Consider the following 25,740-nt stretch of genomic DNA (forward strand, 5'->3'; position numbering starts at 1 on the left):
GAAAGTCACTTTATTCTTTTAAAGTCACTTTACTGGGAAAGTCATAATTATTTTGAGTTTCGGTTCCTCCTTTGTAAAATGACTATAAAATACATTTAGTGCTGTGAGGAGGAGAGGGAATATTTGTAAAGTATTTGGCAGGGAGAGCAGACAATAAATGGTAATAAAATTGGTTAGAAGGTTTTGAACAGAAGAAGTGAATGAGCAAAGCTGTGATTTCAGAAATTAACGTAGAATCTGTGATTAAAACGGGCTGGAGAAACAAAGTGCTAAGTAGAAAACTAGTTAAGATGCTTTTTCAATCGTCTGGATGAGAGGTGGCAGGGGCGGAGGGCAAAATAGGACATCTGTCGGTGGAGATGCAGCAGCCAGGGGTCCCTAAGGGCGGAGGCTACAAAGACTGTGAACCTGATATAGCACCTGCCTGGGGACAGGGCCTGAGGGTGGAGGCCCGGCAAAGCACGCGAGGAATCCGAAAGTTCTGCAGTTTAGCGCCCAGGTACCTGAGAGAGGACACGGCGGGGGACAGTATGGGAGGGTGGGGAGAGGGGTGTTCACCACCGCTGCCTAAATCCCACACCGGGGCGCATCTGTTTCAGGCCCCCAGCGAAGAGGTCAGAGCCAGTACAGGAGGCAGGGCGAGCAGAGGACGACCTGCTTACCCACCGCCCCGCGCCCCTGGCGGGCGGCCGGGAGGTGTCAGAGCGCGGCCCCTGCTCCGCCCCTCCCGCTGAGTCCCACCTCCCCGAGCGCGTTCCGAGGGGCGGAGCCCGAGGCGCCCCGCCCACCCCCCCCGCTCGCCTCGCCCATTCGTCGCGCTACGCCCTCCCCGCTCGCCACGGCCCGCCCTCCCCCCCCCCCCTCCGGGTAGCCCAGCTGACGCCAGCCGCAGCGGCCACACAGCGTCTACCCGCGCATCCAGAGCGCCGCGGCGACACCATGTTGGGCATGATCAAGAACTCGCTGTTTGGGAGCGTAGAGACTTGGCCTTGGCAGATCCTGAGCAAAGGGGACAAGGTAGGCCCACAGGGCTGCCGGGGACCGGAAGGGGGGCCGCGCCCACCGCACCCTGTTCGCGGCTGGAGCGTGGGCAGGTGGGGCAGGAATGTGCCCGGGCTTGTGCGTTCTGGCGTCTGCCGTGGGCACGGCCCTCCGATGCCCAGCGCTTGGACTGGGAAGGAGGGGAGTAGGAGGTCGGGTGCAGCTGGGCGAAGGGCTCTGCTGGGAGGAGGGGAGCCAAAGAGGCAGGATGGGTTTGAGGGGAGAATCCCAGCTTACCGAGATGGACTGCGCCTCTTGAATGCATTCGTCCATTTAAACATTCCAAACTTTATGAATATTTGTTCGCTGAGAGGCCTTCGGTTGCAGGAAAGACTGAAAAAGTGCTTGTCCTTAAGAAACTCCCAAACTGTCCTTGGTGGCGAACTGAATATAAAAGAACAAGATCTGCGCTGCGAAGGAGGTAACTGTTCAAGGCCGGGAGCGCAGGGGAAGGAGCAGTCCGTTCTGCCAGGGGGTGATAGTGGGGCCTGCGCAGAGGAAGTGCCGTCAGCTAGGCCTCAGGGATGTGCAGGAATGCACAGAAACAAGAAGAGCCCATGCAAAGGCCCAGAGCTGTCAAATGGCTTGTTGGCCTATGGGAGTTGGACGCCTAGAATACAGGATGAGTGAGGAGGGCATCATTGCAGTTTTCCCCCAAATTAACATTAGTGCTCACCCAGGCAAATTGGACTGCCCCCTGAAAACAAGAAATCTGCCACTAGGTGATAATCTCCTTGTGGGCAGGTACTTTGCGCACCTCGCGGCTGTATACTCAGCTCCCTGCCCAGTGCTTCATCTTTTAAAGGACCGTGTTGTCTGGGGGGCCAAAGTCAGGTACCCGTTACATTGATCATCACACAAAAGCCCTCAACTAGAGTCTGGACTCTTCAAGCAGCTATAGCCAGAGGCCTGCTACTTCATCTGTCTCTATCTGTTTCCTTAGCCATATGTAGAATAAGCACTTTAGCCCTGATCAAAGGTGACCTATTCAGGTGCCTACAAGCAGCCAGGCGCATAATGAAAATGAGTGACAAACTATAAGGCAGGGTGCGAACTGAGGCAAGTTGGAGACAGAGAACTCAAGTCCCCATCTGCAAAGGGTAATTCCAGGCAGCTGTCATGCAATGATGTGAACCAGGGTTGCTGGGTTTTTAAGGAAAACCAGCAATCCAGACTCTTCATGTGAAATCTCGAAATTTAAAATTTATTCATTCAACAAGTAACTGTTGAGTGGGCCAGGTACTCTTATAGGCAACGGGGATAAAGCAGTGGACAAAACTGGCAAAAATCCCTGTCCTCATGGAACTTCTCCTTTAGTGACTAATGAACAAGTAAGTCAAATATTTCATGTATCAGGTGGTGATGAGTGCTGTGATCAAAAATAAAGCAGGGAAGGGGAGGAGGGACTACAGAGTGTTAGGGGTGAGGCTATGGTTTTAAGTAGGACAACTGTGTCACTTTTAACTGTTACACATGTTTGTAAACCCTGCGGGTCAGGTAGGCAGGAAGATCTGTCTGTGGTGGGATGTCGCCTGTGTGCATGCCAATCTGTGGACTCGGCCCGATGATCTCTAGGGTCCTCGTTGGCCTTGACACTTGAGGAATCCACGTGTTACCCACAGCTTGCAGAGTACTTCCTTTCTGTAGTAGAATTGGGCTCACTTTGTCTTTGGTGTTAACGATCATTTGCAATGCAGGCTGCGGGTCTGGGCTCCCAGTGGGGGGCACTAGAGGGAAATAGGAGGGCAGGAAGAAGGGAGAGGCCAGGGTATTTCTCCCTCTCCTTCTCCTCCCTATCAGGTCTCTGGAAGCAGGAGCTTCTCTGGGGCTCCAGTTCTTGCTAGCCAGGCCACCGTGGTTCTGGTTCTCACCAAGTGATCCAGGTATCTGAGCTCAGGTAAAAGATCACCCTCCCTCTACCTCTGTAGGGCGCTTACTAACCTCAGGGTTGCTTTACTGTCCCTGTTGGGCATCTCAGCTCTTTTATGATCTGTGAAATCAATTCTCTGAATCAAGGTGCCTCTGTTCAGAACACTCCAGTCATTTGGTTTTCTGTTAGCCCCTTATAGTACAGTGTCACCTGCCACTGATTTGGTGTCTCCAGGGATAAATGCAGCTCCCTGATAAGCATCTTCCCTCAACATTTGATAAGAATGTGGAGCCATACGGGATATTGTTACCAGGCTGAAGCAAATCATTTAACCTGAATGAACCTCAGTGCCTGCAACTGTAGAAAGGGTATCAAAATATCTTCCCCATCCACTCCCAGAGTTGCTAGAAATATTAAATTGTTTAAGAAACATGAAAATGATTTGTAAACTAATACACCCTATAAATGTAGTAATATCGTTATGTTGGAACTCATTTCAGCTCCACTCTTACTAGCTTCGTGGTCACGGCCCATTTAACCTCTCTGATGCTAATCATGAGAGAAAATAATAATCCACGTCTTATAACATTGTTTTGAAATTTAAAGGAGAAAACCAATTATAAATTGTTCAACAAAATACCTAGCACTTGATTGTTAGCTTTCCCTTAGTTTTCCAGGTAATTTGGGTTAAGTTACTTAACCTCTCAACCACTCTGAACCCTGAAATTCCTCAGCTGTAAGATGAGAATGACAATGCCTTATGTGACAATTAATTAAACAGTCGAAGATCCTTGTAATCTTTTTTTAAAAAATATACAAATTCAGGGTGTTGTTATTGTGAAGAGAGCCTCTTTCTGAAATGATCTCTCTCTTCCTGGAAAGAGTCTGGGTCAGAAACCGTTGTTCACTTTCCTGGGTGAATGAATATATTACACAGGGTGCCCCACGTAGCTCAAAGTCAGGCTCAACCAGATGTTCAGGGCTGATTCCAGGCACCTGGTGGGGAGGCCCAGGCTGCTGCGGACCTTATCAGGTCCTTCTGCATTGCTTTGGGAGGAAGGAGGACGCACAGCTCTCTGTGTGGGGTTGGGTGGGTCTTGTGGGTGCTGAGAGCAGGACTGATATTAGTAATGGACATCTTTATGGGATTTGTTTCCAGACTGTGTACGTTGATTAGGACCCCACTACCCCACCTCTTGCCACTGTATCTTGGGCACGTTACTTAGCCTCTTGTTTTCATCCGAAAATGAAGATAAAAACACTTACTTCTTCACAGCGTTGTTTAAAATAATACGTGACACATAGAAAGTACTCAATTAGGTTGATCATTATTATAATAATTATTGTTGTTTTCTTATAGTGAGAAAGCTGGCTTCCAAAATCAGCATGTATACCAACCACAGCAGGTGGCAAGAGAAAAAAAACAGCCTTGCAGAGGACCTTGCAAATCTCATAGCAAGAGGCATTCTTGCAACATCTCTGTCTGGGACTTGAACTTGACCAGGGTTCCCACTGAATGTTGAAAACTGCTATTTGTGGCCACTGGCTGAAATCCTCATCTAGTTACTGACGTGGGAGCACAAGCTAGCTGAATGTGGGGTGAGGGAAGGCCATTATTTTGTTACACGTAACAAGGAAATGCACTCAAGATGTTAAATTTGAAGAATCACATGTGCTAACAGTGTTAACTTAGGTGCTTTATTTTCTGCAGAAATAGAACTCTATTTAAATTCAGCTCCCTGGAAAATCAGAATAGTTGGATAATATCCATCTCTCAAAGCTAAATTTTCATAGTGATCCAGTGGTTCAAATGAGAAGTTACAGACATAGATGCTGTGAAAACAGGCAGTACCTGTCGGAGAACCACCTTCAGACAATGTGGCGCAACCTTCCTCCAGGGTGGATATATATAGTTAGGCTAGGTTCTCATCTCTCCAGCCAGCTATGGCTACCATATTCCTTTTCATTAGAGTAAAGCCAGGCTTCACTCCACGGCCTCCTTTCCCACAAATCCTTATAGAGGGCCTACTATATATATGTGTAAGACGTGGTCTTAGATGCTGGGAGATACAGCGGTACACAATACAGACAGTCCCTGACCCCATGGGGCTTACGATTGCAGTTGGAGGTTAAACACACTATTATTCCATCACAATTTCCATTGTAATTATCTTCCATTATAATTCCATTGTAATTATAATTACAATATACTATGTTGTAAAAATAGAAGGGCCTATAAAAATATCATGGGGAACCTGTTTTAAACTGGGATCCTCTCTGAGGAAGTGACTCTTTAGGTTGGGACCTGTTGGGTGAGTGGGGATTCATTGGGCAGAGACAGGAAAGGAATCCCCCAGGCAGAGGAAGAAGCAGGTACGGAGGCCCTGAGGCAGGAATGACCGTGGCATTGAAGGAAATAGCAGAAGGCCAGTGAGGAGGTGCTCGGGGTATGGCCGGCAAAGTAGGAAGAAGCTCAGTGGTGCCTGGACCATCACAGATAAGTTAAGAACTTGGTGAATGACAGCTTTTAGGCGGGGGATTAATTAACGTGATTAATTTATATAGAATGCTCTGTGTATGTTCCCTGGGCAACACAGCCTCATTCCCAGCTTTGGTTGCCCCTTATGCCGATGCATTCTAACTGAGCCAGGCCCCTGCTGAGTCCAGACCCATGTGTCCAACTGTACAATGGACAGTTTGCTCATCTGTAACAAGAGACAGATGAACCAATGGATTTGTAAGCACCCTTCCAGCTCTAGTGTCACCTGTCTTTGAAGTTCATGGGAAGACAGGATCATTCAGGAAGAAGAGGTAGAGTTAAGCTCAGCCTTAAAGGATGGTAGACTTATCATGGGTCTGGGCTCCCTGAATCAAACTGGATTCCTTTCTCGGCAGCCGTTCCTTTCTGGCCGTGGACTTTCCTGCCTCGGGGAACAATCTGAGAACATGCTCACTCAAGACTCAGACACGCCTGCAAAACCCTATATTTAGATCACAAAAGTAGGTTGAACTAATTTGGGGTAGATGAAATGGACTTGCTGTCAGATCACCGTCATTGAACTAATGGTTTCAAAATCCAACTCCCTGTGAGAGCCTTCAGATCTTCGGAAATCTGGCCCCTGCCAGAGTCTCTGGCCTCCTTTACTTGCCATGCCCTGCTGGACAGTTCTTGCTCCAGTGGCAGTGAACTACTTATATTTTTCGCCATCATCATAATGTTATTCAGCTCTTTGCTTTTACCCCTAGGGTGCCCTCTACCTGAAATTGCCCTCCCTAAACTATCAGAGCATTTACTACATCATATAATAATTACGTAGTTCTCACCATCCAACTAGACTTCCCGTATCATATTAATCTCCAAATCTGTAGCACCTGGCAGAGGTTTTCAGTAGATGTTTATTCGATGAATCAATGCATCGGTGACTGAATGTCCAGTTGGACGATCTGTAAGCACCTCAAATTCAGCTTGGCCTACCCAAACTTGTAAACAGACACCCATGTCCCCCAAACTAACCTAGGTGGTCCTCTTCCATGCTCCCACACTGCCCTGGAGCGCCTCTCCCCTTAAACATATCGTCAGATTATAACCTGTTTTCCTGGCTACTTCTGTTAGACCATGCCTCCTGATGTCAGGGACCATGTCTTTCATCTCTTTAGTTGTTGGTTGAATGAATAAAAGAAGGAAAGAAAACAAAGGGGAGAGCCAGCCAGCTCTTTCTCCCGTGAGAATTGGTCACTGGTTTCTTCATTTGTAAGAGAAGGAGCTGCATTGAATGACTTTTGATGGCCCTGTTCTGAGTGTGACACGAACCTACAAATGTCTGTCAGAAATAACTACCTCAGTAGCTACAGAAAGAGGTTAAAAAAACACCCAATTCATCCCCTGTGGAGCATAGAGCCTTGTGGCAAGCATTAGACCAGAGTTTGGGGATTTGAATTCTGGTTCCAGCTTCACCACTCAGCAGCTGTGTGGTCTTGGGCAACTCAGTGTCTCTGGTTCATTTCCTCTTTGGTAAAATTAGTTTGATTGGGTGAACCTTGAAACCTCTTTCAGGCTGAAATTCTGTGACTCACAGAGTGACATCTCTGGAATTTAAAACATTTTAAGTGGCAAGACTCAGTGGGACCTCAAAAGAAGGCTGGGTCTGGTCTCTGCTGTGACAGACGGAGCCAGAAAGAGCAAAATACCCCAAGTTTACGTAACACAATTTGCTACTGAAGGCTCTTTGGAAGTGTCAGACTAAGGGGAGGGCCTCATAGCAGTCCTCGGAATTAGTAGGCACAGTGCCCCAAAGTCAAGGCCAATTTGTGGCCTCTCGATTCTTGGTCTGGTGCAATTTCCCCTGCCCCATGTGGAGGGAAGTATATGAAATTGGCACTCAGGGTTTATGTTCAGATTTCCCTGACCCCTTTCTCACTACTGTCCTTCAATTTTGCATTACAAAAACAATGGGTGTTTTTGCATTCTAGGTATAAGATTATAATATTAAGTGTACTTTTTCAGACTGTGTAGGCCACTCACAGTCCTACCCTCCTCTAGAGATTCATTATATCCCCTTGGAAGTTGAATCTTCAGTCTAAGATGTCGTAGGAAGGCCTGTTTGACCAGCCTGGGGCAGCCAGGTCCTCTATCATGTGTCTATTTTTTATAATCATTAGTAAGAGAGGCACCTCCTTAATCAATAAATAAATATCTTTTGAGCATCTAACATGTAAAGCTCTGGGGTATAGTTTCTGTTCACAAAGACCTTCTAGCAGATTTTTCAAACTGTACTGGTGTTCCATTACCAGAGAGTAAAATCAATATAGATCAAGGGTTTTTTTCTTTTAGTGGACTAGACTAAAATTCACTTGAGTAGAGCAGAATAGAAATAAACAGGATAGAAAGAAAAGGCATGTCGCTATGGAGAACAGTATGGAGGTTCCTTTAAAAACTAAAGATAGAGCTACTATGTGATCCTGAAATCCTACTGCTGGGCATATATCCAGAAAAAACCATAATTCGAAAAGATACATGCACCCCAATGTTCACTGCAGCACTATTTACAATAGCCAAGACATGTAAGCAACCTAAACATCCATCGACAGTTGAATGGATAAATAAGGTGTAGTGTATATACACAATGGAACGTTACTCAGCCATAAAAAAGAATGAAACAATGCCATGTGCAGCAACGTGAATGGACCTAGAGATTATCATACTAAGTGAAGTAAGTCAGACAAAGATATATATCTCATGATATCGCTTATATGTGGAATCTTTAAAAAAATGATACAAATGAACTTATATACAAAACAGAAATAGATCCACAGGCATGGAAAACAAACTTATGATTACCAAAGGGTAAGGTGAGGGGAGGGATAAATTAGGAGTTTGGGATTAACACATACACACTACTCTATGTATTAAATAGGTAACCAACAAGGACCTACTGTATAGCATAGAGAACTATACCCAATATTTTGTAATAACTTATAAGGGAAAAGAATCTGATAAAAAATATATATATATATATATATATATATACACACACACACACACAACATTGTAAATCAACTATACTTCAATTTAAAAAAAAAAAGAAAAGACATGTATGCATCCAGTCCATAAGGGTAAAGTGTTATTTTGTGAAACTTTGCTTCAAACGTGTTTGTTCGTGATAGGGTGTGGTGTAAAAAATGTATTTCTTGTTATGGATTGTGGGTTTTTTTTAAAGTTTGAAAGCACTGCCTTACAGTATGTTCAGGAATACAAAATTATTTCATATGAGACATCAAATGGTGAGGAGGAGGAAGAGGGGTGAAAGAGAGCTGTGTGGGTCTATAGGGAAAGGGTAATGACCTTAGGTCAGAGACTCAACACAGAGAGGGGATCACTGCCAAGGAGAAAGGGTTTGGGGGGGAAGTGACAGTGCAGCTGGTCATTGAGGGGCATGGGGGGGTGTGACTTAGTGAGACAGATTGGGAAGAGGAATTGCATCTGGGAGTACAGTGTGAAAAGAACTACTCTGATTCTTCTCGAATTGCAGCCCTTCTACTAGATTGAGGCTAATCTTGGGGCCATAGAGTTTTGTGGGATTGTTGCTGTATTTCTTTGTTTCCTCCTTTGCAATTTTCTCTTCTCGTTTCCTGGGTTTCCTATTATTCAGAGGTTGGATCTCTTGGCTTGATCCTTTGATTTTCTTTTCTATTTTCTACTTCTTTGCCTTTTTACTTGACTTTCTAGAATATTTCCTTCAATTTTCTTTTCTAGCCTTTCCACTGAATTTTTCCTGTCTGTTATATTTTTAATTTCCCAGAGCTCTTTGATCTCAGAACAGTCTATTTTTATAGCATTCTGGGGATGTTCTGGGTGGTTTGGGTTGTAATATCTTCTGTTATTTCTCTGTGAATATTGATTATATGAAGCTTTTTCTGCTGTCTCTACATCTGTAAGAAATCTCAGAATCTGTTTGTCATGGCCCTTCATACTCTGGCCTGTCTCTTCCCTGTCACCATAGTTGGGCTCTTTATGGAAAGTTCCCTAGCAGTGTGTGCCTCTGGTCACTGGACTTTCACTGTTTCTAGAGTCATCACAGGTTGCTACTTTATATCTCTTAAGCGCTGCATATTCTCTGCCTCTAGGGAGAGGTCTCCTATGAGGAGAGGGCCTGTGAAGGTGGGAAGTTTGCCACAGTGGAAGTGACTGATAAGCCTGTGGATGAGGCTCTACGGGAAGCAATGCCCAAAGTCATGAAGTATGTGGGAGGCACCAATGACAAGGGTGAGTATCCCTGAAGGATTGGCCCTGATCTCATAGGCCAGGGCTGCATAGTCTCACGTCCTCGATGGAAAACACAGGCAGGGACCACAAGGCACCTGTCACTACCTGTTTCAGTGGCACGCGAACTTGCTGTGCTCCGTGGGCAGGGAGGCTCTGGGGAGACCCACTGACTTTATGCCAGCCTCCCCCGACTTTGTGGGATCCCCACTCAGTAGCACTGAGTTCATGCTTCTCTCCCAGGTGTGGAGACACACGCTGTTTGTTTGTGTCTTTGTTTGTTTATTTGTTATTTTTTAACCCTACACTGCTTATCATGTCTTTGGATTGGTGGACTGGGTAAGGTGTGCCCACGATAAGCCAGGCCACAGAACAAGGCCAGCTTCTGACATGAGACCTCTGCCCCCAGGCTGGAAATCTCCAGAGTCAGCCCCCTGGTAGCTCAGATTGTGTGGGGATACTGAGGGTCAGTGAGTGATGATTATGGAGGGTCCCTGGCTCTGTTCTGGCAAATAAAGAGCCTGAGAATTCTTAGGCTGCTCCCCTCTTAAAGTCTTGGCAGTCCGTGGGAATTCCCTGGCAGTCCAGTGGTTAGGACTCAGCGCTCTCACTGCCGGGGGCCCAGGTTCGATCCCTGGTCGGGGAACTAAGATCCTACAAGCCGCGTGGCATGGCCTAAAAATAATAAACAAACAAACAAATAAATAAATAAAAAGACTTGGCAGTCTGTGCTGGCTGCCTCCCTGTTTTTAAAATGAGAGGCCTGAAGTTTCAGTGTGCCTATTAGCATGTAAACCATATTTAAATATGAATTTAACTCTTTAGCTCTCTAATTTGTCCTGCACTTTGGAATCAGTGCAAACCCAAAATGGGTCAGAACACAAAGTGAAAAAAGAGACAATGTGTTGAATTTTTAGGATATATCTCAAGTTGATAATTGAGAAAGTTAGAAACTAGTATTAACCTTAGTAACATTTACTAGGACCAAAGTAATCAGGCTTTGGACATAAGTTGACCAGTAGGAGGTCAAGAAGAAATCTTTTCCTTCTTAGCACTGTCATAACATTTTCTTTAGAAGAAAATATGTGTAAAAATTATAAACTCATTAAAAAATTTTGAAAATAACAAAACAGCACCCCTAATCCATCTTTTCTAATATAATCATTGTCGTCTTCGAATGTATTTTTTAGGGCTTTTTAATAGGTTTTTAAAATGTAATCATAGTGTTTGTGCAATACATCCTGCTTCTGTCACTTATTTCATAATTATTTTACACTGTAGCTAAATAGTCCTAAGCATAACTATTAATAGATAAATCAAATTGCATCATGTGCCTATAATTTACTTAGACATATTCCTATTTTGAACATTTATATGAATCCCAATTTTTCACAATTATAAATTCTGCTGCAAGGAAAATCCTATTACCTATAGCCTTTTCCGTATTTTGGATTACTTCATTAAAATCAACAATTAGATTAAAATCAACAATTAGGAAGTAATTAGATACTGATATATTTACAGTCTTAAATATATATTACCAAATAATTTTTTCCAGACGAGTTGAATCACTATGCTCTTACCTCCAATATATACAAATAAGACGTGTTTTGTCTGTGTCTGATGATATGTTTTAATGCCTGAAATACTTATTATAAATTTCAAGAACAACAAATATTGTCTTGGAAGAAGAATGAGACCAGCAGATGGTCCATGGGCCTGAGCAGGTTCTGTCTCTAACACCCACGTCCCTCTGTGGGGTTTTGTGTTTTCAGGAATCGGGATGGGGATGACAGTTCCTATTTCCTTTGCCGTGTTCCCCAGTGCCGATGGGTCCCTACAGAAGAAATTAAAAGTCTGGTTCCGGATTCCAAATGAGTTTCAAAGCAACCCACCAGCTCCCAGCGATGACAGCATTAAGATCGAAGACAGGGAAGGCATCACTGTCTATTCCACGTAAGGAAACGATCCTTTAGGCATACACGGGTAGCACGTGAATCATCTGCAGTGAGCATTTGCATTTTTTTTCCAGTTTTGAGATGGAATTGACATATAATATTGCATTAGTTTAAAATACAACATAATGCTTTGATATATGTTTATCTTATGAAATGATTACCACCATTTAGTTAACATCCTTCATTAAACAAAGTTACAAATTTTTTTCCTGAGATGAGAAATTTTTTTTTTTTTACAAATTTATTTATTTATTTGGCTGCATTAGGTCTTCGTTGCTGCATGCGGGCTTTCTCTAGTTGTGGCGAGCAAGGGCTACTCTTCATTGCGATGCGCGGGCTTCTCATTGCGGTGGCTTCTCTGATTGTGGAGCATGGGCTCTAGAGCACAGGCTCAGTAGTTGTGGCGCACGGGCTTAGTTGCTCCCTGGCATGTGGGATCTTCCCGGACCAGGGCTGGAACCTGTGTCCCCTGCATTGGCAGGTGGATTCTTAACCACTGCGCTACCAGGGAAGTCCCCATGAGAAATTTTAAGATCCACTCTCTTAGTAACTTTCAAATATACGATACAATGTACAATATTGTTAACTGTGGTCACTGCTGTACATTACATCCCCAGAACTAATTTACCTTATAGCTGAATGTTTCTACCTTTTGACCACCTTTAACTAGATCTCCCACCCTCCACCTCCCCGCCCTCTGGCAATCACCAATCTGTTCTCTGTATCTGTGAGTTCAGTTGTTGTTTTTTTTAATTCCACATATAAGTGAGATTATACAGTATTTCCCTTTCTCTGACTTATTTCATTTAGCATGATGCCTTCACAGTCCAGCCATGTTGCTGCAAATGGCAAGATTTCCTTCTTTTTATGGCTAAATGATATTCCATTGTATGTATGTACCACATCTTCTTTATCCATTCATCTGTCTGTGGACCCTTACATCATTTCTACACCTTGGCTATGGTAAATAATGCTGCAGTGAACATAGGGGTGCTGATACCTCTTCAAGCTAGTGATTTCATTTCCTTCAGATATATACTCATAAGTGGAATTGCTAGATCATATGGTAGTTCTATTTTTAATTTTGTGAGGAAGTTCCATACTGTTTTCCATAGTGGCTGCACCAATATACATTCCCACCAACAGTGCATAAGGATTCTGTTTTCTCCTCATCCTCACCAGCACTTGTTACTTCTTGTCTTTTTCATAATAGCCATTCTAACAAGTGTGAGGTGACATCTCATGTGGCTCCGATTTTCATTTGCCTGCTGATTAGTGATGTTGAGCACCTTTTCATGTACCTCTTGGCCATTTGTATATCTTTTTTGGAAAAATGTCTATTCAGATCCTCTGCCCACTTTTTAATCTGATTGTTTGGGTTTTTTTACTCTCGAGTTATATTAATTTTTTACATATTTTGGATATTAACCCATTACATATATATGATTTGCAAATAATTTCTCCCATTTAATATGTTGCCTTTTTATTTTGTGGATGGTTTCCTTTTTCTGTGCAGATGGTTTTTAGCTTGATGTAGTCCCACTTGTTTATTTTTGCTTCTGTTGCCTGTGTTTTCAGAGTCAAATACAAAAAAAATCATTGCCAAGACCAATGTCAGGAAGGTTACCCTCTGTGGTTTCTTCTAGGAATTTTACAGTTTCAGGTCTTATGTTCAAGTCTTTCATCCATTTTGAGTTGATTTTTGTGTATGGTGTAAGATAGTAGTCCAGTTTCAATCTTTTGCATGTAGCTGTCCAGTTTTCCCAACACCATCTATTGAAGAGACTGTCCTTTTCCTATGGTACATTCTTGGCTTCTTTGTTGTAAATTAGTTGACCATGTATGCCTGGGTTTATTTCTGGACTCTCTGTTCTGTTCCATTGATCTTTGTATCTGTTTTTATGCCAATACCATACTGTTTTGATTATGATAGCTTTGTAATATAGTTTGAAATCAGGAAATGTGATGCCTTCAGCTTTGTTCTTCTTTCTCCAGATTTCTTTGGCTATTCAGGGTCTTTTGTGGTTCCATACAAATTTTAACATTGTTTTTCTATTTCTGTAAAAAAATTCTGTTGAAATTTTAATAAGGATTGCATTAAATCTGTAGATTGCTTTGGGTAATATGAACATTTGAACAATATTAATTCTTCTAATCCATGAGCATAGAATATCTTTCCATTTATTTGTGTCTTCTCCAGATTTTCCATTAATGTCTTAATAGTTTTCGGTGTAAAGCTCTTTCACCTCCTTGGTTAAATTTATTCCTAGGTATTTTGTTCTTTTTGATGCAATTGTAAATGGGATTATTTCTTAATTTCTCTTTCTAAATTCATATTATTGATGAATTAAGAAATACTGAGTACTGACTTTCTTCTTGAATTTCTTCAGCCTACAGCACACAAACATTTGCACTGTATCTAAGTAAACGCCTTTGCCAGTTGCCAAACTGATTTGGATATAGAGAATATCCCCTCAGCTTAAGCTGAACACCTACATTAGCCACAGCAGGGTTCTGGGAGATTCAGAGAATATCTAAGTCAATCTGTAGTTTGGGGTCATGAATATCTGGGGAGCATAAAGGGCTAGAGATACTTCATTTTTACCCCACACTCCCCTTGAATGCCAGAAGGGCAGGGAGCATTTGCCAGAGCCGGACTGCTACCGCCTTAGTTATTCATGGTCTGTGGGCCTTTGAGCAGAGCACATGTGCATCCTATTATTCTAGTCCTGTTTCCAGGGCTTTACTTGGGGTCCAGTTCCCTTGACTTTAGAGAATAACAGGTGCAAGGGGTTGCATGATTTTATTCTTTAGGCCTCAACCTCCCTTCAGAAGCCAGGTCTCTTCTAGGTAATCAGTGACTCCCCAGTTGTTAAAATCCTCCTGTGTGACAGGAGCCTCCACCTCTTCTGCTCCAGCCCTCATTCAGACTTTCCAGCCTTCACTGCAGAGGCTGCAGAGAAAGCAAACTCTATTTAAAGAATACCTAGACTATCTTTTCCCAGGGCTTGGACTAGGGTGAGGAAGCGGGCTCACCTGTTGTGCAAAATATAAGGAGACACTCAGTCTCACAGTTGTCCAAGTGTAGGTAGGGTTGGCCCTGAGAGTGAGCACCTCCTTAAATCTTGAGCCCCAGGTGTCTCAGCTGTCTCATCCTAGTTCCCACTCTGTCCTCTCCTAGTTCCCACTCTGTCCTCTCTATCCTCTTTCCTGCATCTTGGGAGGCAGCCTGGTGTAATATGATGAACAAGTATATTTTAGTTTGAATCCTGGATGATGCTTGGGAAGTTACTCAGCCTCTATAAGACTTGGTTTTCCCATCTTGTAAGTGTTGATAATATAATCTACCTCATAGTATTATTGTTAGAGACTATCTTTCAGTATTTACTGAGATGCTATTTATAAACTGCTTAATGTTTATGACCTGTAGTAGGTTTCAGTAATTATTCTTTCCCTTTGCCCCTTCTTATTTCATAAGAAATGAGGTTGACATGATTAAATCAGGTCACATAAGACTTCAAGCAGAACGGACTATTTTCTAATCATTTCTTTTTCCAAACCCAGGATAATGACTTGGTCCAGTTTTTTTCTTTTGCCTTTAACTTTTTAGTAGGGAAATCTTCAAACTTATAGAAAGATAGAATAGGAAAATGAAACCCTACGTACCCATCACTCATCTTTAATGATAATTAACTCAAGGCCAATTTTGTGTCATGTGTATCCTCACAACTTCAACCTGGTCCCGACCCTAAATTATTTTTAGGCAAATTCCAGGCATTATATTATTTCATTCATAAATATTTCATTGTGACTACTGAAGACTTTTTAAAAATACAAAAATAGGGCTTCCCTGGTGGTGCCATGGTTGAGAATCCGCCTGCCAATGCAGGGGACACGGGTTCGAGCCCTGGTCTGGGAAGATCCCACGTGCCGCGGAGCAACTGGGCCCGTGAGCCACAACTACTGAGCCTGCGCGTCTGGAGCCTGTGCTCCGCAACAAGAGAGGCCGCGATAGTGAGAGGCCCCGCGCACCGCGATGAGGAGTGGCCCCCGCTTGCCGCAACTAGAGAAAGCCCTCGCACAGAAACGAAGACCCAACACAGCCAAAAATAAATAAACAAATAAATAAATAAATAAATACAAAAATAATATCTTATTATTCCTAAAATTTTAACAATTCATTACTGTTATAATAATTTTAAATATCCAGTGATCAGTTTTCTCCTACTAGCTCATAATTTGTTCCTACAGTTTGTTTGAATCTGGATCCAAATAAGATGCATCCATTGCAATTGGTTGGTACATCTTTTAAGCTTTTATTTCTCTGTTGATTTTCTCACCACCACACGTTTTCATTTTTCCTTGCCGTTTATGGATCATTTATCCTAGTGTTTCCCACAGTCTGAATTTTGCTGGTTTCCTTACTGTGGCATTTTAACATGTTTCTCTGCCCCTGTATTGCCTGAAATTCGTAGTCAGAACTAGAGGCATAATCAGATTCAAGTTTGAGTTTTGGGCAAGTTTATTTCAAAGATGGTGTTGTGTACCTCCATCAGGAGCTCATGATGTTTGCTTGCCTCTGTTTTTGTGATATTAGTGACCTTAGATCACCATTTCCCAGATGCCATGTTTCCTTAGAGGTTGTCAAATGATAATATTCTCTATTTTTCTTTCTTCATTTGTTAGCCGGAGTACTTTGGTAAAGAGAAACTTCCCTTCATCTACTATTTGGTTTCCCTGAGATAGAGTTGTAGAAAAAAGGCCAGGTACCTTCTCTTTAGCTTGATGCCTTCTCTTTATCAGTTTTCAGAATAATGATTTCATTTCTTAACATCCTCCAAAGGGGAGGCAGTGTTGATCTCTGGTTTTTGAGTACCAATATAAACATATGAATTCAAACATAATTGATGTTTCAGTTCTTTGCAGTTATTATTCTCACTGATGCTCAAACTGTCCCGTCTTTGGCCAGTGGGAACCTCTTCAAGTTGGTTTCTTGGTCCTTTTGACATGACCCTGGTAATCTTTAGTAACTTCCTTGGTTTCTGGTAGGACGGATATTTCAAGCACATCTTGACATTTCTTGCTCTAGAGCTGGAATTAGCCATTTCTCCAAGGAACCCTGGTTGCTTATGGTGGGAAAGGGAATCTCTTTAAAAGGTACTATTCAAGCCAGGTCTGTCAAAGTTTCCTTTACTGCAACCTAAACAGAGAGGAAAGTGACAAAGACGGCATCTAGCCTGGCTCAATGAATTTTTTTTAACCTGTTAGCATCGGATCCTAAGTTAGCATCTGTTCGTTCCTCAACTAGCCACTAGGTGTCACTGCACAGTCAAGTGTGCGTTTAAAAGTACCTTTCTGTGGAAGGCAGAGTTGATGACATAATAGAAGGCACAAGTACTGTTTCAAATACACAGTGCATCCTCAACTCAGTCTTCCTTTTTTATGACCTTGTGAAGGGATGTCCATTGATTAGCAGTATGTATTACAAATACTGTTTATATGAATAGAAGGCTATGACAAATTAACGTGATCAGAGTTTTTTCAGTATTCACTAGAGGCAACGGAGTTGTCCTCACACTTTGATGAATGGCCTCATTCCAGACCACTGTCCTCCCTCTGTGTTCTATAAAGGCCACTTAGGTTAGAGCTCAGCCTCCTCAGTGCAATTCAACAGAGACCAACAGCAGGAGAGGTTCGATGGTGTTAACAAGACTTTCATGATCTTAATGAAATGTCTGGGTATAAAGGAAAGAGCTGGAAACAAGGAGCTCCTTGTCGGGGTGACCTGTGCTCCAAGCTCAGCTCTACCGCTTAATGGCCAGAGGACCTTTGGCATCTCACCGAGCCTCTCTGTGACTCAGTGTCTTCATCCGTGAGATGGGGGTAAGAGTAGCGCCCCACGGGGTTGTTGTGAGGATGAAATATAATATCCGCAAGTGCCTGCATGTTGCTGGACGTTAGGGAAACACTCAGTGAATGCCAGCCTGTTCTCTTCCTGACTTCACCGCCCTCTGAGAATTAGGTCAAGTTTCACTAGAATTAACAAAAAAGTCAAGCTACTACCTGAACTCTAATAATTATGAGTTTTGTAACTTTGGGTTTCTGAGCTTCAGTTTTCCATTTATAAAATAGAACTTAGGACGCAGTGTCGGGAGGGTCCAGCGAGGTTGTGCATGTGACAGCACTTTGTCGGCCCTGAGGCAACACCTCTAGGGCTGCCTATGTTGCTTCTCTCTCTGAATGACCAGGCCCTAACTGAGGCCACTAGCAGCTTGGGAAGTTTGGCCTAGAGGAAGAGGAGTTTGGAAGAAAGGGTCCAACTGCTAAGCCTCTAGGGTGTTCCCATATTACTGCCTAGGAGAGCTACAGACCAGTGTAGGCCAAGCTCCTAGAGGGTTCCAACGTTCATCTGTGTCACAGGAGGTTTGGGCCATGGGTGACACAATACAGCCTTGCCTACTTGGCCTGCTCAACACCCAAGCGCTCTCGTGTCAACTTCCAGGGCTCTCACCTGACCATCCTATTGAAAATAGCTCCCCTTCCTTTTCTACCCCCTTACTCAGCTTTAGTTCTCGTCACATCACTTACTGTCACCTGTTTTATATACCTATTTGTTCATTTATTTACTGTCCTCTCCCTCACTAGAATGTTCTTGCGGGCAGGGCCTTTGGCTGGTTTCTAAGTGCTCAGTTAAAAGTTGGTGAATAAGGAGAACTCCCTGGCAATCCACTGGTTGGGACCCTGAGCTTTCACTGCCGAGGGCGCGGGTTCAATCCCTCGTCTGGGAACTAAGATTCCACAAGCCACGCGGCCAAAAAAAGTAAAAATAAAACAAAACAAAAAGGGGGATTTGAGGGCTCTTTAAAAAAATTTTTTTAATTAAAAACAGAAAAGCTGGTGAATAAGTAAATGAATGAAAGTCTTGGACCTTGCCTCCTACTCTCCTCCCTCAAGAGCTCGGCCCCTTCCAATAGCTTCAGCTTCAGCTGCCACCCTTCCATCAGTAACTCTCCTACCTGACCTCCATCCAGCTCCCTGAAACGTCTTAACCATTCCTCAGACTCAATGTGAAGACAAAGGCGAGGCCATTTCCACATTCATTCATTCAGTCAAAAAAATCACATCTTCATCATTCACTTACTCTGTGCCAGGAAGCGTTTTAGGTGCTGAAAATATAGCAGGGAACGAGCAAAGGGTCTGCCCCTTGAGGTGGGAGAAACATTCTAGTGGGGAAAACAGACAAAAAGCAAGTGTCTCGAGATATTTCAGGACAGTGTCGTTCCAGAGATAAGAAGTGGTATCTGAACTGAAATTATAGGGAAGCCTATTTCTACTCAAAAATAAATACATTCGGGACTTCCCTGGCAGTCCAGTGGTTAAGACTCCACACTTCCCATGCAGGGGGCTCAGGTTTGATCCCTGGTCGGGGAACTAAGATCCCACATGCCATGCGGCACAACCAAAACAAAAAATAGAATAAAATAAATAAATAAATACATGTATACATACATTCCGGCATAATCTGTCTCAGAGTAAAATGGACAGATGATGAGGCGCTGAAGCCCTTGCCCTGGAGGAATTCAAATACCATCTGAACAGATGTGCGACAATTATGCACGCAACGTTTGTCCCAAGTGGCAAGTTTGGTTGCGTTTGACAAATGTTTATTGGGTACCTCTGCTATTTAAGCCCCTTCCCCTCTGAGTGCCCCGCCAGTGATAAGATTCTGTAACTAAAACCTAATTCATCCCCTCACAGCTGCTCAGTTGTCCCTTTAGTCTAGTACTTGGAAAGGGCTTCAGTCACTATTTCCAGGTGGATGAACCCAGATCAACATGGCTAGTGCTGCCGCCTTTTATCCCAAGCCCCCTGGGCAGCATCGCCGTGTAAACCTCCTCAGGTGGCTCCCAAATCAGCATGTCCGAATGGAACTCACATTCCTTCCCACATCTGACCCCCAGTGTTCTGTCTTCCTAGAGGCCCCCTCCATCCTACCCATCCCATTCACATCCATCCTGACTCCTTCATCTTCCACATCAGTGTTGGCCGAGTCCTAGTCACCTCCTGGCTGTGCCTTCCCCTCCATCCACACGGCCACGGTCTTCATCGCCTCTTGCCTGAACCGTTGCTGAGCCTCCTCAGTGTTTCTAGTTCCTCCACCTCTGCCTCTTCTGAGATGTCCTTTTGTCACCGCCAGCCCTAAAGCACAGGACCGATCGCACTGCTTCCCCCTGCTGTTTGGCTCTGGCTGTGGGCCTCGCCTGACTCTGCCCGAGGCACATCTGAGGTTTGGGACCAAGCCCAAGATAGTAATAAAATAAGAAGGGGGATGGGTGGACTTTGGGTTGGGTCCCCAAATGTTTGGCCAGGCAGTGAAGCCTAGTAAAATGCCTTGTTGTGGCGTGTACTGTCCTCCACAACACAGCCCCACTCGAGGGGTCCACCTAGCCTCAGAGCATCCCACCCACACCTCCCAAGCCCCGCCTCAAACACACACACATACAATATCCACTCCCAGACCTTCACTCACTCACCCAGCTCCTCTCAGCCCTTGCCCAACCTCTGCTCATTGGAAGCTCTGTGAGGGCAGGAATTTTTGTCATGTTGTTCATTGCCGGCATCAGAAGAGACGCTCAAGAGATAGCAGCTTGATATCACGTCCATAGCATCCTCCCCTTCATGTTCTAAGTCAGAACCAATCCTTCCCTGTTCCCTGCCCCCAGAGCGTTCTGTGTGTACCTCCGTTCTGGTGTTTTCTCCTGCCCTGCCCAATCTGTATGTGTGTTTCTGTCCTGACCACTGCAGTTAGACCTCGCCGGGGTAGAAAGTCTTCCCCATCGTCTTTACGGCTCTGTGCTCTTGAGCGTGTTTCCTGCTTGAGCGATGCTCAACTCGATAAGCCTGGTTCAATCTGATTGAATGAAATGTCATACGGTGTTAAGCTTCTTTCCTGTTGATGTGGAATTATCAGCTCTTCGTCTTATGCTTCTCCTGCTTAGCACAGGGCTATGTGCATGGCAGGCTCTCCACAAATCTGTGCTGACCTGTTGATTGTGAAAGTTCTAGGCCACGTCGGATGGTCAGGCTCAGAGTCATTCCATTTCTCCTCTTCCTCGCTGCATGCCTGCTCCAGGCACTCCCTGAAACATAACACGTTCTGATTTTTCGGACCTTGGACCAAAGTCTCCGTCTGTTATCCCACCTCAATGAAGCCTGCATCATCCCTCCCACCCCAACTCTTCCAGACCTTTTTAGGCAGTTCCTTTTGTATTTCTGGAATCCAGGGCATGTGTGTCCTTCCTCGGTTCCCATGGTAACCAAATTCTTGGGAATACTGAGCTCCGACTACAGAGCCCTGGTGGTGAGCAGCTTTGAAGAGGGAGACTTAGACACTTGTTAACAGGCTTGCAGAAATGATGTATAGACTTCCTGTTTCTTTCCTTTGAGAAGCTCAAAGCGCTTTACGAGCATTCCTTAACTCACACTCAGATGTGCCCGTGGACTTGGAGAGCTGGGGGTGCAGCGTGGAAGCTGAGCCCGGGGAACGAGGCAGCCAGAGCTGGGCCTCCTTCACATCTTAGGGCTCTGCGCCTGGGAGGGTTTGGTTTTCTGGCTTGTTCGTGCGGTTCTGTGATGGGGGTTCGAGTCAGTTGGTTAGACTGGCAGCGGGGAGCACACGTGGATCTGTTCCGCAGCTCATCCAGCTTTGCTCGTTTCCCAGTAGAATGCTTCCTTGATGAAGCCATAGGGAAATTTTCATCCTCGTTATGAGCATCTTAGTCAGCCTGGGAAAAACTATAAAAAGTTAAGGGTTTTTTTTTTTTTCTGGTAATGAATTTAAGAATCCCTGAATGATGATGACATTCTCCGCATCACTCTCTGCCGGGTCTCCTTGGACTCAGGTGGGTCCTTCTCAGTGGCCTTTGCCGAGCCCTCATCCTCCTCCCAGCACTGGGGGACCAGGATTTCTGAGAACAGCCTGCTGCCTTTCTGTATGCTCACCACCTGGGCCTCATCTCCCTCTTCGCTGTGACCACAGCCAGCACCTACTCACGGGGGACGCCCAAGTTTCTGTCGCTAGACCCGTCTCTTTCCCCAGTCGTATCTCTGACTCCAGTTCCTGCCCAAGTCTAGGGAGATTTCGCAGCGCCCAGCACACACTTAGGGGCTCAACAATTGTTGCACGAATTCGTTTCATCGAGGCACCTTCGGAGAAATATGCCCCAAACCAGATGAGAAACCCACCCACCCCTCCTCTCCAAAGGGACTCTTCAGCCCCGAATCCCTATTCTGGTTGGCGGTGTCAGTTTCCATTCAGAGACTTAACTGGAAGCCCTGGAGAATCCTTGGCTCCCTCCACCCCACCCCCGCCCTGGCCTCTGCCCGCCCCAGGCTCACCTCCCACATTTGCCTTTGTCCAGGCCTTCATCATCTCTCGGTCAGCTGTTCCTGGCCTCCCGTGACTCCCTTCCCTTCATTTTCCTACCCCTCCACCCCAGAGGGGTCTCTCCAAAATACAGTCTGATCACGGCAGTCCCTTAACTTTAAAACCCCTTCCTGAGTCCATCTTTGCATCTAAGGTCAGGCTCAGAGTCCTTAGCGTGACCTTCAAGGCCCTTTCCAACATGGCCCCAGTCCCTCCACTTTGTTTGTTTGAATTCCCACCACTGTGCCCTTAGTAGGTGCTTCAGATTTTATTCTATGAGTGAGTGAAGATGGAGGCCAACAGACTTAAGTGCCCTCATCATTAGGTCTATCAGCCTGAAGACAGCAACTTCTGTCATTTATCCCAGACTGTTCATTTAGCCAAGAGGTCTAATATGTGTGTTAGGTGCTCAGAATACACCAGTGGGCAAAGAGTGACAAAGATCCCTGCCCTCATGGGGCCTGTATTCTACCAGGGGCCTCAGACCGTAAACAATGAATAACTTATATAGTATGTTAGAATAAATTATATAGTATGTTAGAAGGTGAGAAGTTCTGAAGAAAGAAAAGGATAGGAAAGGACGGAGGGAGGAAAGAAGGAAGGAAGGGAGGGAGGGAGGAAAGAAGGAAGGGAGGGAGGGAGGGAGGAAAGAAGGGAGGGGAAAGGAAGAATGGGGAAGGGGAGTGGGGTTACAAGATTGAAAGCATTTTGAGAGGAGGCCTCACTGAGAAGTTGAGGTTGTTAATTGAGCCAGTTCTTCATCATTAAGCTCTCTCGCTCGGTTCAGGATCTTACTTTACATCACCGTTATGTCTCTCACCTCGGGCGTCAGGGAACTGAACGAATGTTCTGAGCAAACTGCAAAGTAACCACAGTAGCTACTGTTTGCTGTGCGTTTCCCACGTGGCGGGCAGGAGGCTGAGGAGTTTGCGTGGTTTTCTCTTTCTTAATCTTTAGGACAGCCTTCTGAAATTGACGCCCTCGCTCCTACTGAACAGATGAAGGACCTGAAGGTTAGAGAAATGCAAGCATTTGCCCAAGACCATGAGCTAGATGGTGGCAGAGGTAGGATGTGAGCACACAACTAGCCATTTTGCCTCTCAACTGATGAATGAAGATAATTGAGGACACTCCTTTGGATGTTTGTAGAAACCAGTAGCTTAAAGAGCTGACATCATCGATTTACACAGAAAACAGCTTAGTAGCACAGCATGAGAGGGGGCTGCAGAGGCATTTAACACGTGACCACCCCACCCCCATCCAGCATCTGATTCGTTTCAGACAGGTGGTCCTCAATCTATAGCCATTCTTCGAAAATAAGCCCAGTGTCTTACAGGCTTTTATTGTCAGAACAGTCCTTCCTTAATATTCATCCTCTGCCTCCTAACCCAGTTTTATCTCATTTGAGCCTCAATGAAGCTAGAACTCACCTTTCTCCATCTGCCTTATAATCTTCCTTCAAAAAACTTGAAGGACCAAGCCTCCTGTCTCCCAAATTGGTCTCAGCCCTGTCCATGTTCTGTAGCTATTGTCTAGACATTAGAATAACCAACTCCTTAGAGATGAAATCCTGGGTATTTTCAAAGCAGTAACCCTGTAATCAATGTGCTGAATGCTTAGCGAGCATGACTAACCGCTTATAAAAGAGCAAAGCGTGAGTCAGAGAACCCCACCCAAAATAATGCATTTGGCCGAATCTTGGCTTGGTGCAGGTTCGGACCTTTGAGTCATAAAGCTTGTTAGAAATGGGGATGTGCTTGACGCTAGTAAAGATTTTAATGCAGCCCCAGTCCCAGATTTAGAGTGGTATATTTAGGGTAGGTCACGGGATGAATTTTGGAGCGAAGGCAGGTTATGTAAGGAGAGAATAATAGTCGTGAAAAGACAAACTTTATTGCTTCTCTGTCTCCACCTTCTGCCATCAAGAGAAAAGCCTGATTTAGGAAAAATCATCTTTACTTTCTAAAAAAAGAAGGCTTTCCTGATTTGATCAGGAGAAGGGATTTATTAGACGTGATTTCTTTATTTGGGGCATGCTTAAAGCTTGCCTCGGGGCCCTGCCTCTGGTAGCTCTGTTTTTTTTGTTTGTTTGTTTGTTTTTTAACATCTTTATTGGCGTATAATTGCTTTACAATGGTGTGTTAGTTTCTGCTGTATAACAAAGTGAATCAGCTATACATATACATATATCCCCATATCTCCTCCCTCTTGAGTCTCCCTCCCACCCTCCCTATCCCACCCCTCTAGGTGGTCACAAGGTAGCTCTGTTTTTTAACAAAGCTGCTACTTGTCCTTAGAACTGCTCTGCAATGGGAGAAACATGAGCTCCAGCTCCACCCTAACTCCCTTGGTTCTCCTCCCCGACAGCTGGCGACAGAGAGGCAGGGAAGAGAGGCGACTGGGGCAGCAGAGAGAGCTAGAGAAAAGGGTAAAGCCATGGCTTTAGGAAAAGTCAGCCTCCCATCTCTTCAGGAAATTTCAGAAAGGGAGGGGAAGCTCGCCTTTAGTACAGACTACAGTACTGGTTCCAGACTGGTTCCAGGACCCTCACAGATACCAAAATCCAAGAGTCCCTTATCTAAAGTGGTATAGTATTTGCATACAATCTACATACGTCCTTCCATCTACTTTAAATCATCTCTAGATTACTTATAATACCTATTACTGTAAATGTTATGTAAATAGTTGATGGCACATGGCAAATTGAAAGTTTTGCTTTTTGGAACTTTCTGGAACGTTTTTTTTTTCCCCAAATATTTTCAATCTGCAGTTGGTTGAATCTGCGGGTACAGACCCCCCCCGATGCAGAGGGCCGAATGTACTGTGTTTCAGGCCCTGCATTAGAGTTTTTTACATCCGTGATTGTAGTTAATGCTCATAACCGATTGGAAGAAAAAGGAAACGTATCCCAGTTTTACAAACGAGGCTCACGCTCAGTGAGATTCAGTCCACCCCTGTAGGAAGGGGCAGATCTGAAATTTTAACAACTAGAGCATGCTTGTCTAAGAGTAGTGAGTGACTCTTTTGAAATCCCCCCCCTCTGTCAGAGACCCTGTCCTTTCTGAACCAGTGACTTGCTCTGTGTCCTCAGGCAGTTTGGCGGTTATGCCAGGGCAACTGACTACGTAGCTCGTGCCGCCCAGCTGCGCACCAGCCTGGAGGGTACAGCCACCTGCCGGAGTGACTTCTACTTCTGCACTGGGTATGACCCTCCCATGAAGCCCTACGGACGTCGCAACGAGGTCTGGCTGGTGAAGAGCAATGAATAATTGGCTGAACCAGAGCTCCCTGGATGCTTGCGTCTGTGCCCACTTCCTCCAGGAGGAAATGAAGTTCCCTGTGCAGCTCCAGCAGAGCCGACTTTCCTTCAGAGCCAGTCAGTCACTGCCAATTTCCTGAAATAAGCACGTTCCAGATCCTGCGGCTCTTGTTCTCGTGGAGGGAAATAAGGCACCCACGATACATATGCGTCCTTCTAAATGACTTAGAAAATTCCGTGGTAGACCAGAAAAACCCAGCAGCATTTTCCCAGCTCTCTGGATCCCTAAAAACTGATTTTTAAAAATTATTGAAACTGTATTTTTGTTATTGAGGAAGAAGTGTGATTTACGTGTGATCTTTCATCTCTGATGCTTATAAGAGCTTTCTTTAAAAAGAAACTGGAAATAAAGATCTTTGACTTAAA

General features: G+C 44.6%; 1 protein-coding gene across 1 annotated transcript; it reads left to right on the forward strand.

Moving 5' to 3' along the window:
* Nucleotides 1-860: 860 nt before the first annotated feature.
* HEBP1 (heme binding protein 1) lies at nucleotides 861-25,740 on the forward strand. Its single transcript, XM_061205210.1, has 4 exons — nucleotides 861-1,017; nucleotides 9,536-9,674; nucleotides 11,447-11,627; nucleotides 25,147-25,740. The coding sequence occupies exons 1-4, from the start codon at nucleotides 940-942 to the stop codon at nucleotides 25,322-25,324; spliced, it is 576 nt and encodes a 191-aa protein (XP_061061193.1). The 5' UTR covers nucleotides 861-939; the 3' UTR covers nucleotides 25,325-25,740.

The sequence above is a fragment of the Eubalaena glacialis genome, chromosome 11, assembly GCF_028564815.1.
Source record: "Eubalaena glacialis isolate mEubGla1 chromosome 11, mEubGla1.1.hap2.+ XY, whole genome shotgun sequence".
NCBI lineage: Eukaryota > Metazoa > Chordata > Mammalia > Artiodactyla > Balaenidae > Eubalaena > Eubalaena glacialis.

What these genes read in the sequence shown, in the direction of transcription:
- HEBP1 (XM_061205210.1), top strand. Translation starts at nt 940, where the DNA reads ATGTTGGGCATGATCAAGAACTCGCTGTTTGGGAGCGTAGAGACTTGG. An exon ending in TCCTGAGCAAAGGGGACAAG is followed by an intron (nt 1,018 to 9,535) that starts GTAGGCCCACAG and finishes CTCTGCCTCTAG; the next exon opens with GGAGAGGTCTCCTATGAGGA. An exon ending in GGGAGGCACCAATGACAAGG is followed by an intron (nt 9,675 to 11,446) that starts GTGAGTATCCCT and finishes TTGTGTTTTCAG; the next exon opens with GAATCGGGATGGGGATGACA.